The sequence below is a fragment of the Panulirus ornatus genome, chromosome 26 (assembly GCF_036320965.1).
Source record: "Panulirus ornatus isolate Po-2019 chromosome 26, ASM3632096v1, whole genome shotgun sequence".
Taxonomy (NCBI): domain Eukaryota; kingdom Metazoa; phylum Arthropoda; class Malacostraca; order Decapoda; family Palinuridae; genus Panulirus; species Panulirus ornatus.
The window spans coordinates 297980-312684 of NC_092249.1; the positions used below are offsets into that span (position 1 = coordinate 297980).

At 41.1% G+C, this 14705-nt stretch overlaps 1 protein-coding gene across 1 annotated transcript in view; it reads right to left on the bottom strand.

Annotated features, from left to right (window-relative positions):
* Window positions 1-6430: 6430 nt before the first annotated feature.
* The window catches only part of LOC139757374 (long-chain fatty acid transport protein 1-like), a 157454-nt gene continuing 149179 nt past the window's right edge, over window positions 6431-14705 (bottom strand). Inside the window, exon 17 of the mRNA XM_071677784.1 lies at window positions 6431-6803. Coding sequence (XP_071533885.1) covers window positions 6646-6803 — 158 coding nt within the window. The 3' untranslated portion in view covers window positions 6431-6645. The remainder of the gene's footprint in view (window positions 6804-14705) is intronic.

The following is a 14705-nucleotide window of genomic DNA, read 5'->3' on the forward strand; positions in this document are numbered from 1 at the left end:
CCCTTTGCCTTTGTACAATGGCACTATGCATGAATTCCGCCAATCCTCAGGCACTTCACCATGAACCATACATATACTGAATATCCTTACCAACCAGTCAACAACATAGTCACCCCCTTTTTTAATAAATTCCACTGCAATACCATCCAAAGCCTTGCCAGCTTTCATCTTCCACAAAGCTTTCACTACCTCTTATACATAAACACTGTTTCCCACGTCTGTGAGGTAGCACCAGGAAGCAGACGAAGAACGACTCATCTACTCATACACATATGTATACATAAACACCCATACACGCACATATACATATCAATATATACATATATACGTACACATACACAGACATATACACGTACATATTCGTACTTGCTTGTCTTCATCCATTCTTAGTGCGAACCCACCCCATAGGAAACAGTATTGCAACCCCCTGCTTCAGTGAGGTAGCATCAGGGAAACAGAAAAAAAAGGCCACATTCATTCACACTCAGTCTCTAGCTGTCAAGTATAATGCACTGAAAACCACAGCTCCCTTTTCACATCCAGGCCCCACAGACCTCTCCACGGTTTACCCTAGAAGCTTCACATGCCCTGGTTCAGTCCATTGACAGCACATCGACCCCAGTATACCACATCTTTCCAATTCACTCTATTCCTTGCTCACCTCTCACCCTCCTGTATGTTTAGGCCCTGATCACTCTAAATCTTTTTCACTCCATCCTTCCACCTCCAATTTGGTCTGCTTCTCCTTGTTCCCTTCACCTCTGGCACATATATCTTCTTTATCAACCTTTCCTTACTCATTCTTTCCATATATCCAAACCTTTACAATACACCCTTGTCTGCTCTTTCAATCACACTTTTTTTTCCACACATCTATTTAACCTTTCATTACTTACTGGATCAAACCACATACTGTCCTCAAACATTTCATTTCCAACATATCCTTCCTCCTCTGTACAACCCTATCTACAGCCCATGCCTTGCAACCATATAATATTGTTGGAACTACCATTCCTTCAACCATACCCATTTTTGCTCTCTGAGATAACTTTCTCTCTTTTCACACATTCCTCATCACTCCCAGTGGTCGTATGAAACAGATAGTATTACGTGTACAAGATAAGAATCTTTTCTCTTTCTTTTTAAGTATTTAATATATTTACAATAACATTATAAAACATGCACATTTCTAGTGGATAAGAATTTGATTCCTATTTTCAGTGTTTTGAGTCGTCATTACCAAACCTATTTTCAACATATATAAAAGGATATATAAGGAAAATATCTCATTTTCACTTTTTAAATTTCATTTATATTTATTGTGCTTTGTCACTGTCTCCTGCGTTAGCGAGGTAGCGCAAGGAAACAGACGAAAGAATGTCCCAACCCACCCACATACACATGTATATACATACACGTCCACACATGCAAATATACATACCTATACATCTCAATGTATACATATATATGCACACACAGACATATACATATATACACATGTACATAATTCATACTGTCTGCCTTTATTCATTCCCATCGCCACCCATGAAATAACAACCCCCTCCCCTTCATGTGTGCGAGGTAGCGCTAGGAAAAGACAGCAAAGGCCACATTCTTTCACACTCAGTCTCTAGCTGTCATGTAATAATGCACCGAAACCACAGCTCCCTTTCCACATCCAGGCCCCACAGAACTTTCCATGGTTTACCCCAGACACTTCACATGCCCTGGTTCAATCCATTGACAGCACGTCGACCCCAGTATACCACATCGTTCCAGTTCACTCTATTCCTTGCAATCCTTTCACCCTCCTGCATGTTCAGGCCCCAATCACTCAAAATCATTTTCACTTTCACTCCATCTTTCCACCTCCAATTTGGTCTCCCACTTCTCCTCGTTCCCTCCACCTCTGACACATATATACTCTTGGTCAATCTTTCCTCACTCATTCTCTCCATGTGACCAAACCATTTCAAAACACCCTCTTCTGCTCTCTCAACCACACTCTTTTTATTACCACACATCTCTCTTACCCTATTATTATTACTTACTCGATCAAACCACCTCAACCACATATTGTCCTCAAACATCTCATTTCCAGCACATCCACCCTCCTCTGCACAACTCTATCTATAGCCCACGCCTCGCAACCATATAACATTGTTGGAACCACTATTCCTTCAAACATACCCATTTTTGCTTTCCGAGATAATGTTCTCGACTTCCACACATTCTTCAAGACTCCCAGAACTTTCGCCCCCCCTCCCCCACCCTATGATTCACATCCGCTTCCATGGTTCCATCCGCTGCCATATCCACTCCCAAATATCTAAAACACTTTACTTCCTCCAGTTTTTCTCCATTCAAACTTACCTCCCAATTGACTTGTCCCTCAACCCTACTGTACCTAATAACCTTGCTCTTATTCACATTTACTCTCAGCTTTCTTCTTTCACACACTTTACCAAACTCAGTCATCAGCTTCTGCAGTTTCTCACACAAATCAAACAACAGCGCTGTATCATCAGCGAACAACAACTGACTCACTTCCCAAGCTCTCTCATCCACAACAGACTGCATACTTGCCCCTCTTTCCAAAACTCTTGCATTCACCTCCCTAACAACCCCATCCATAAACAAATTAAACAATCATGGAGACATCACACACCCCTGCTGCAAACCTACATTCACCGAAAACCAATCACTTTCCTCTCTTCCTACACGTACACATACTTCTAACAACTTGCCTCCCACACCATATATTCTTAATACTTTCCACAGAGCATCTCTATCAACTCTATCATATACCTTCTCCAGATCCATAAATGCTACATATAAATCCATTTGCTTTTCTAAGTATTTCTCACATACATTCTTCAAAGCAAACACCTGATCCACACATCCTCTACCACTTCTGAAACCCCACTGCTCTTCCCCAATCTGATGCTTTGTACATGCTTTCACCCTCTCAGACAATACCCTCCCATATAATTTACCAGGAATACTCAACAAACTTATACCTCTGTAATTTGAGCACTCACTTTTATCCCCTTTGCCTTTGTACAATGCCACTATGCAAGCATTCTGCCAATCCTCAGGCACCTCACCATGAGTCATTTTTTTTTTTTTTTTTTTTTTTTATACTTTGTCGCTGTCTCCCGCGTTTGCGAGGTAGCGCAAGGAAACAGACGAAAGAAATGGCCCAACCCCCCCCCCCCCATACACATGTACATACACACGTCCACACACGCAAATATACATACCTACACAGCTTTCCATGTTTTACCCCAGACGCTTCACATGCCTTGATTCAATCCACTGACAGCACGTCAACCCCTATATACCACATCGCTCCAATTCACTCTATTCCTTGCCCTCCTTTCACCCTCCTTCATGTTCAGGCCCCGATCACACAAAATCTTTTTCACTCCATCTTTCCACCTCCAATTTGGTCTCCCTCTTCTCCTCGTTCCCTCCACCTCCGACACATATATCCTCTTGGTCAATCTTTCCTCACTCATTCTCTCCATGTGCCCAAACCATTTCAAAACACCCTCTTCTGCTCTCTCAACCACGCTCTTTTTATTTCCACACATCTCTCTTACCCTTACGTTACTTACTCGATCAAACCACCTCACACCACACATTGTCCTCAAACATCTCATTTCCAGCACATCCATCCTCCTGCGCACAACTCTATCCATAGCCCACGCCTCGCAACCATACAACATTGTTGGAACCACTATTCCTTCAAACATACCCATTTTTGCTTTCCGAGATAATGTTCTCAACTTCCACACATTTTTCAAGGCTCCCAAAATTTTCGCCCCCTCCCCCACCCTATGATCCACTTCCGTTTCCATGGTTCCATCCGCTGACAGATCCACTCCCAGATATCTAAAACACTTCACTTCCTCCAGTTTTTCTCCCTTCAAACTCACCTCCCAATTGACTTGACCCTCAACCCTACTGTACCTAATAACCTTGCTCTTATTCACATTTACTCTTAACTTTCTTCTTCCACACACTTTACCAAACTCAGTCACCAGCTTCTGCAGTTTCTCACATGAATCAGCCACCAGCGCTGTATCATCAGCGAACAACAACTGACTCACTTCCCAAGCTCTCTCATCCCCAACAGACTTCATACTTGCCCCTCTTTCCAGGACTCTTGCATTTACCTCCCTAACAACCCCATCCATAAACAAATTAAACAACCATGGAGACATCACACACCCCTGCCGCAAACCTACATTCACTGAGAACCAATCACTTTCCTCTCTTCCTACACGTACACATGCCTTACATCCTCGATAAAAACTTTTCACTGCTTCTAACAACTTGCCTCCCACACCATATATTCTTAATACCTTCCACAGAGCATCTCTATCAACTCTATCATATGCCTTCTCCAGATCCATAAATACTACATACAAATCCATTTGCTTTTCTAAGTATTTCTCACATACATTCTTCAAAGCAAACACCTGATCCACACATCCTCTACCACTTCTGAAACCGCACTGCTCTTCCCCAATCTGATGCTCTGTACATGCCTTCACCCTCTCAATCAATACCCTCCCATATAATTTACCAGGAATACTCAACAAACTTATACCTCTGTAATTTGAGCACTCACTCTTATCCCCTTTGCCTTTGTACAATGGCACTATGCACGCATTCCGCCAATCCTCAGGCACCTCACCATGAGTCATACATACATTAAATAACCTTACCAACCAGTCAACTATGCAGTCACCCTTTTTAGTAAATTCCACTACAATACCATCCAAACCCGCCGCCTTGCCGGCTTTCATCTTCCACAAAGCTTTTACTACCTCTTCTCTGTTTATCAAATCATTCTCCCTAACCCTCTCACTTTGCACACCACCTCAACGAAAACACCCTATATCTGCCACTCTATCATCAAACATATTCAACAAACCTTCAAAATACTCACTCCATCTCCTTCTCACGTCACCACTACTTGTTATCACCTCCCCATCAGCTCCCTTCCCTGAAGTTCCCATTTGTTCCCTTGTTTTACGCACTTTATTTACCTCTTCCAAAACATCTTTTTATTCTCCCTAAAATTTAATGATACTCTCCCACCCCAACTTTCATTTGCCCTCTTTTTCACCTCTTGCACCTTTCTCTTGACCTCCTGCCTCTTTCTTTTATACATCTCCCAGTCTTTTGCATTATTTCCCAGCAAAAATCGTCCAAATGCCTCTCTCTTCTCTTTCACTAATAATCTTACTTCTTCATCCCACCACTCACTACCCTTTCTAATCTGCCCACCTCCCACACTTCTCATGCCACTAGCATCTTTTGCGCAAGCCATCACTGCTTCCCTAAATACATCCCATTCCTCCCCCACTCCCCTTACCTCCTTTGTTTTCACCTTTTTCCATTCTGTACTCAGTCTCTCCTGGTACTTCCTCACACAAGTCTCCTTCCCAAGCTCACTTACTCTCACCACTCTTTTCACCCCAACATTCTCTCTTCTTTTCTACAAATCTTCACCTTCGCCTCCACAAGATAATGATCAGACATCCCTCCAGTTGCACCTCTTAGCACATTTACATCCAAAAGAGTCTCTTTCGCACGCCTATCAATTAACACGTAATCCAATAACGCTCTCTGGCCATCTCTCCTACTTAAATATATATCTCACTTTTTAAACCAGGTATTCCCAATCACCAGTCCTTTTCAGCACATAAATCTACAAGCTCTTCACCATTACCATTTACAACACTGAACACCCCATGTACACCAATTATTCCCTCAACTGCCACATTACTCACCTTTGCATTCAAATCACCCATCACTATAACCCGGTCTTGTGCATCAAATCTATTAATACACTCACTCATCTGCTCCCAAAACACTTGCCTCTCATGATCTTCTCATGCCCAGGTGCATATGCACCAATAATAACCCATCTCTCTCCATCCACTTTTAGTTTTACCCATATCAATCTAGAGTTTACTTACACTCTATCACATACTCCCACCACTCCTGTTTCAGGAGTAGTGCTACTCCTTCCCTTGCTCTTGTCCTCTCACTAACCCCTGACTTTACTCCCAAGACATTCCCAAACCACTCTTCCCCTTTACCCTTGAGCTTTGTTTCACTCAGAGCCAAAATATCCAGGTTCCTTTCCTCCGACATACTACCTATCTCTCCTTTTTTCTCATCTTGGTTACATCCACACACATTTAGACACCCTAATCTGAGCCTTTGAGGAGGATGAGCACTCCCCACGTGACTCCTTCTTCTGTTTCCCCTTTTAGAAAGTTAAGATACAAGGAGGGGAGGGTTTCCAGCCCCCCGCTCCCATCCCCTTTAGTCGCCTTTTACGACACGTGGGGAATACGTGGGAAGTATTCTCTCTCCCCTATCCCCAGGGATAAAATCAAAATTGAAATTTTAGCCATAAAATATATTTAAACATCAAAAACACCAGAGAATATATCATCTTCAACATCAATATTTACATCAAACAAATAATTCAATGTCAAATGTTATACAATTGTAAAACCTGATCTTTTGACAGAAAAGTAAAAACATATACATAAACAGTGATCAAAGTGTCAAACCCTTTTAAATTCTTAAAATCAACATGTTCATCTTAGTCCACTTTTATAATCCAGCTTGTTCAGAGGCAATCTTGTTGTACAGCTCTGGAGTAAGGTCTACATATTCCCCACACTTTCCATCAAAGTAATAAAGTTTTCCTTTAATGGTACTTGGGTTAAATCCTTCCTTCTGGAGAACTGTTTTCTTAAGTTTAAAAGTACCTAAGTGGGAAATATAAAAATACCTGTAATATTTACACAAAACATTCTGACTTACATTAGGCATATCAATACAGTTCCAATCTAAGTAGCACATGTGACTAAAACTTTTAATTTACTGGACAAGTTTTTTCTTACCATCTCAGAAATACTGATAATCTTATTTCTATAATGAAAAACATTTACATCCATCCAATATGCAATGTTCAACATTCATAACAGTATGCCTCAAGAATGCCAGAAGCTCCACACACAATGATTGCAATACAAAAAAATCCTCATTATATTGCTGTTAAAATAAAACCATCCTTTTGTGTTTAAATTTGTGTTATAAATCACAAGGTTTGTTTACCACATTTGTTTACTTTTAAATCTGCCACTTAAATACACATTCAACAAAGATACAGTGATATATGTGTTACCCACATTCCAGTTTCTTTCTCCCAATTCACGTTTTCTCTTCTGGTCCTTTCCCAGCCTCAAAAAGTTTTTGCACTTTAAAAGGTAAAGATCAAAATCTAAAGTAACAGCTAGCTGCTGTCTAGGTATCTAAAGGAGTGAACTATTAACAATTAGGCTCCAGTTAATTTGATTTTTGGCTAATTTGAACAAAAATTTGAAGAATGTATGTGAGAAATACTTAGAAAAGCAAATGGATTTGTATGTAGCATTTACGGATCTGGAGAAGGCATATGATAGAGTTGATAGAGATGCTCTGTGGAAGGTATTAAGAATATATGGTGTGAGAGGCAAGTTGTTAGAAGCAGTGAAAAGTTTTTATCGAGGATGTAAGGCATGTGTACGTGTAGGAAGAGAGGAAAGTGATTGGTTCTCAGTGAATGTAGGTTTGCGGCAGGGGTGTGTGATGTCTCCATGGTTGTTTAATTTGTTTATGGATGGGGTTGTTAGGGAGGTAAATGCAAGAGTCTTGGAAAGAGGGGCAAGTATGAAGTCTGTTGGGGATGAGAGAGCTTGGGAAGTGAGTCAGTTGTTGTTCGCTGATGATACAGCGCTGGTGGCGGATTCATGTGAGAAACTGCAGAAGCTGGTGACGGAGTTTGGTAAAGTGTGTGGAAGAAGAAAGTTAAGAGTAAATGTGAATAAGAGCAAGGTTATTAGGTACAGTAGGGTTGAGGGTCAAGTCAATTGGGAGGTGAGTTTGAATGGTGAAAAACTGGAGGAAGTGAAGTGTTTTAGATATCTGGGAGTGGATCTGTCAGCGGATGGAACCATGGAAGCGGAAGTGGATCATAGGGTGGGGGAGGGGGCGAAAATTTTGGGAGCCTTGAAAAATGTGTGGAAGTCGAGAACATTATCCCGGAAAGCAAAAATGGGTATGTTTGAAGGAATAGTAGTTCCAACAATGTTGTATGGTTGCGAGGCGTGGGCTATGGATAGAGTTGTGCGCAGGAGGATGGATGTGCTGGAAATGAGATGTTTGAGGACAATGTGTGGTGTGAGGTGGTTTGATCGAGTAAGTAACGTAAGGGTAAGAGAGATGTGTGGAAATAAAAAGAGCGTGGTTGAGAGAGCAGAAGAGGGTGTTTTGAAATGGTTTGGGCACATGGAGAGAATGAGTGAGGAAAGATTGACCAAGAGGATATATGTGTCGGAGGTGGAGGGAACGAGGAGAAGAGGGAGACCAAATTGGAGGTGGAAAGATGGAGTGAAAAAGATTTTGTGTGATCGGGGCCTGAACATGCAGGAGGGTGAAAGGAGGGCAAGGAATAGAGTGAATTGGAGCGATGTGGTATACAGGGGTTGACGTGCTGTCAGTGGATTGAATCAAGGCATGTGAAGCGTCCGGGGTAAACCATGGAAAGCTGTGTAGGTATGTATATTTGTGTGTGTGGACGTGTGTATGTACATGTGTATGGGGGGGGTTGGGCCATTTCTTTCGTCTGTTTCCTTGCGCTACCTCGCAAACGCGGGAGACAGCGACAAAGTATAAAAAAAAAAAAAAAAAGTTCGATGTCAAAATATACAGAATGCCATATTGAATTTAACTGACATCAAAACTTAAATTCTTCACCTCACTTACGATTGCAGTATGGAGCTACTTACTAGTGCTCAGATTACATTTTTGTTTGTCTCGACTAGTAAAGACATCACACCACTATGAGCTAATAGGATTTGTGATTTCATTGTCTACTTCCTGCTGAGCTTTTGCTATTATGCATGATTTCTAAACAAATGATATTAAATAATCCATGTCTTAAGCGTTGCCCCTCAGAATCATTATTTCTGTGGATACCTATACACAGATTAATTGTTGTGTAATTATTAGACTGATACTATGGCAACATCGACAATAGGGTGTTTGAGTCAGGCTGAAACACACACACATTGATGATGTGGACAGTGAATAGTTCTTTGAGAGATGTAATGACAGAGCATCAAGAGGACTTAACATGAACTTGAGCAAGAAATGTATAAAATATATATTAACAAGTACTTTTACAGTATAAGAGTGGAGGATGAAAGGAACAACATGACTATGGACATGGTTAACGATGACAGCGTACATAAATTTAAGAAGTTGTATGAAAGCAGAGAATATTTTTGAGATGGGTCCCCATAAGTGTAAGACTGTCTCCCCGTAAAGTATGAATGGGTAATTACAAATTGATAATTTCAAACTGTGTTCCAAAAAATATGGAAAAGAACTACTTAGCAAGCTCTTCATATCCTAAATAAGGCCAAAACTAGAATACACTTCTAACATTTGGTTATCATATAGAAAAAAATCACATAAGAGCTAATAAAGAAGGTTCAGAATATGGCAACAAAGATGGTACCAGAATTAAGAGAAATAAGTGACAAAGAAAAACTAGAGGGTTTATATAAATCTGTCTACATTGCAAAAGAGAAGGGTGAGAGGAAACCTGATTACAACCTTTTTGTTTTCAGAGAGACAAATGTAGGCAGAGGACAGTTATACAAGAGATGTAAGGATGGAGCAACCAGAAGAAATAACATGAAATTAAGTAAGAAACATGTTGAAAAAGGTGTAAAGAAGTAGTTTTATACTACAAGAGTTGTGAAATGGAAAAAAAATTACTGGGGAATGGTTAATGCAGACAACACATAACTTTAAAAAGTTTGATAGTTGAGAATGTTTAAGAGAAGGGGCCCCATGAGCATAAAACTCCCTCCCTGTATTGTACAAATGAATAATTTACAACTATCTACCGGGGAATTTTAGAAAAGCTTTCAAAGTATATGGATGAAGAAATATCTAGCAAGCTGTTTATATCTTACATAGGGCCAAAATTAGATTATGCTTCTCAAGTTTGATCCCCACACCTACAGCATCACAAAAATGTAATAGTGAGGGTCCAGAGGAGGCCAACAAAGAGGGTATCAGAATTAAGACAAGTTATGGGGTAAGGCTGAAGGCTTTAAAGTTGCCCACCTTGGAAGAGACATGAGTAAGGAATGACCTGATCACATTCACATTAACAAAAACAGATCGATGATGCAGACAGTGAACAGCTCTTCTGGGAGAGATAAGAAGAGAGTAATCGAAGTACATCACATGAAATTTAGCAAGAAACTTGTTAAAGATGTAAAGAAGTGCTTTTCAAGTATAAGACTGATTAATGGATGGAATACAATGACTGAGGATATGGCTGAGGCACAAACTACATACATAGAAGAGATTGTATGACACTAGAGAATGTTTAAGAAATGGGGCCCTACAAGTGTAAAGCTCCCTCCCTGTACAGTACAAATAGGTAATTATAAACAGGTAGTAACAAAGGTCTGTGGGGCCTGGTTGTGGATAGGAGGCTGTAGTTTCAGTGTATTACATGTGAGAACTAAAGAATGGATGTGAACCTACCTCACTAATGCAGGAAATAGTGAACAAGTACAAAAGAAAAAAAGAAAGATTCTCTGTGTGTGTGAAGCACTTGGGAGTTGACAATATCCCTTACCTTGATGCCTGAGTACTATATTAAGAGAATAAGTTGTTCACATCCTACATAGGGCCAAACCTAAAGTATACTTATCAGATATGGTCATCAAACCTAAAGAAGCACATAGAACAAACAGAAAAGGTCCAGGAAAGGGCAAAAAAATATGGCACCAGAATCAAGAAACCCAAGTTACAGGGACAGTCTAAAGGTGCTCTATTTACCCACCTTGGAACAGTATAGAAAAAGGGGTGATCTGATGACATCCATTAAGATTTTAAAACAAATTGATGACAGAGATAAATAACAGGTCTTTGAGATATGTATGAGGTAGTTAGTACCTGGTAAGCAGCCAATAACCAGGAAGGTACATTACCAGTACTACCCGCCGGGGTATCAGGAGTGTTAGTGACAGATTCCTAGTGAGCCATCACTTCAGTGGTTATCAAGATGCACTTCTCTGACCCAGGTAGATGTCTTTTCTTTCTGCTTCACTGACACTTGGACTATTGGCATTCTGTCCACAAACATACAATCTCTCCATATCCTGTGCAACACTTGACAACATGTAACCCACACTGCTCATTTCTCATAACTCCAGATTTTCCTGTGGTGAGCACAATGGGCTAGTCCAGCCTTTTGGCAAAATAGAAGGTAGGAACATTTAGGCAGGAGTATTAGGTAAAAGTAGTAGGTAGGAGCATTAGATAGAAGTAGTCAGTTGGAACATTAGGTAGGAGCCTCTGCAAACACTGAGCTAGAACTGCCCTCTGTCAGTGGCCTATTAAGGGTCAGGCAATAAAGGCTAAGAAGCAGCAATGCAGTGCAGTTTACTAGTTATGGAGACTATTGCTAAAGGCATCCCCATGAAGGAGTTTCAATTGGAACAGGAGTTAGAGATATAGATGCATGTAGGAAATACAGCACCTATTGGACATAACATGAATTTTAGCAAGAAACTTAATGAAAAAAGGTGTGAAGATATACTTTTAGGTGGATGAATGGCAAAAGATGATCAAGATAAGACAGAAGTCAGATATTTACAAAGGTAGAAACATTAGGTAGAAGTAGTATGTAGAAACACCAGGCATAGTTGGTAGAAACATTAGGTGGAACTAGGAGCCTCTGCAAACACATATATTTTGACACCAGGGAATGGAAATCACTAAGTATTTCTAATGTGTAATTTCAGAATGGTATTTGTGATTACAAGAGTTTGAATTTTAATTTGTAAATACACATTTGTTTACAACTGGCAGGCTACTACATTGTATGGGCATCCTGATATATTACAGCTGGCAGGCTACTACATTGTAAGGGCATCCTGAGATATTAAGATTTATGAATATCCAGTTGTTAGGGAGGTGAATGCAAGAGTTTTGGAAAGTGGGGCAAGTATGCAGTCTGTTGTGGATGACAGAGCTTGGGAAGGGAGTCAGTTGTTGTTCGCTAATGATACAGTGCTGAAGGTTGATTTGGGTGAGAAATTGCAGAAGCTGGTGACTGAGTATGGTAAAGTGTGTGAAAGAAGAAAGCTGAGAGTAAATGTGAATAAGAGCAAGGTTAGGTTAGGTTAGGTACAGTAGAGTTGAGGGACAAGACAATTGGGAGGTAAGTTTGAATGGAGAAAAACTGGAGGAAGTGAAGTGTTTTAGATATCTGGGAGTGGATTTGGCAGCGGATGGAACCATGGAAGCGGAAGTGAATCATAGGGTGGGGGAGGGGGCAAAAGTTCTGAGAGCGTTGAAGAATGTGTGGAAGTTGAGAATGTTATCTTGGAAAGCAAAAATGGGTGTTTGAAGGAACAGTGGTTCCAACAATGATATATGGTTGCGAGGCGTGGGCTATAGATAGAGTTGTGCAGAGGAGGGTGGATGTGCTGGAAATGAGATGTTTGAGGACAATATGTGGCGTGAGGTGGTTTGATCAAGTAAGTAATGAAAAGGTAAGAGAGATGTGTGGTAATAAAAAGGGTGTGGTTGAGAGAGCAGAAGAGGGTGTTTTGAAATGGTTTGGTCACATGGAGAGAATGAGTGAGGAAAGATTGACAAAGAGGATATATGCGTCAGAGGTGGAGGGAATGAGGAGAAGTGGAATACCAAACTGGAGGTGGAAAGATGGAGTGAAAAAAGATTTTGAGTGATTGGGGCCTGAACATGCAGGAGGGTGAAAGGCGTGCAAGGAATAGAGTGAACTGGAACGATGTGGTATACTGGGGTCGATGTGCTGTCAATGGATTGAACCAGGGCATGTGAAGCGTCTGGGGTAAACCATGGAAAGTTCTGTTGGGCCTGGATGTGGAAAGGGAGCTGTGGTTTCGGTGTATTATACATGACAGCTAGAGACTGAGTGTGAACAAATGTGGCCTTTGTTGTCTTTTCCTAGCGCTACCTCGCGCACATGCGGGGGGAGGGGGTTGTTATTTCATGTGTGGCGGGGTGGCAATGGGAATGAATAAGGGCAGGCAGTATGAATTATGTACATGTGTACATATGTATATGTCTGTGTGTGTATATATATGTATACATTGAGATGTATAGGTATGTATATGTGCATGTGTGGACGTGTATGTATATACATGTGTATGTGGGTGGGTTGGGCCATTCTTTCATCTGTTTCCTTATGATACCTCGCTGACCTGGGATACAGCGACAAAGTATAATAATAATAATAATTATTATTATATTTTTTTATTATACTTTGTCGCTGTCTCCCGCGTTTGCGAGGTAGCGCAAGGAAACAGATGAAAGAAATGGCCCAACCCCCCCCATACACATGTATATACATACGTCCACACACGCAAATATACATACCCCTGGGGATAGGGGAGAAAGAATATTTCCCAAGCATTCCTCTCGTGTCGTAGAAGGCGACTAGAGGGGATGGGAGCAGGGGGCTAGAAACCCTCCCCTCCTTGTATTTTAACTTTCTAAAAGGGGAAACAGAAGAAGGAGTCACGTGGGGAGTGCTCATCCTCCTCGAAGGCTCAGATTAGGGTGTCTAAATGTCTGTGGATGTAACCAAGATGAGAAAAAAGGAGAGATAGGTAGTATGTCTGAGGAAAGGAACCTAGATGTTTTGGCTCTGAGTGAAACGAAGCTCAACGGTAAAGGGGAAGAGTGGTTTGGGAATGTCTTGGGAGTAAAGTCAGGGGTTAGTGAGAGGACAAGAGCAAGGGAAGGAGTAGCACTACTCCTGAAGCAGGAGTGGTGGGAGTATGTGATAGAGTGTAAGAAAGTAAACTCTAGATTGATATGGGTAAAACTGAAAGTGGATGGAGAGAGATGGGTGATTAGTGGTGCATATGCACCTGGGTATGAGAAGAAAGATCATGAGAGGCAAGTGTTTTCGGAGCAGCTGAATGAGTGTGTTAGTGGTTTTGATGCACAAGACCGGGTTATGGTGATGGGTGATTTATATGCAAAGGTGAGTGATGTGGCAGTTGAGGGAATAATTGGTATACATGGAGTGTTCAGTGTTGTAAATGGAAATGGTGAAGAGCTTGTAGATTTATGTGCTGAAAAAGGACTGGGGATTGGGAATACCTGGTTTAAAAAAAGAGATATACATAAGTATACGTATGTAAGTAGGAGAGATGGCCAGAGAGCGTTATTGGATTACGTTTTAATTGATAGGTGCGCAAAAGAGAGACTTTTGGATGTTAATGTGCTGAGAGGTGCAAGTGGAGGGATGTCTGATCATTATCTTGTGGAGGCGAAGGTGAAGATTTGCAGAGATTTTCAGAAAAGAAGAGAGAATGTTGGGGTGAAGAAAGTGGTGAGAGTAAGTGCTCTTCGGAAGGAGACTTGTGTGAGGAAGTACCAGGAGAGACTGAGTACAGAATGGAAAAAGGTGAGAACAAAGGAGGTAAGGGGAGTGGGGGAGGAATGGGATGCATTTAGGGAAGCAGTGATGGCTTGTGCAAAAGATGCTTGTGGCATGAGAAGCATGGGAGGTGGGTAGATTAGAAAGGGTAGTGAGTGGTGGG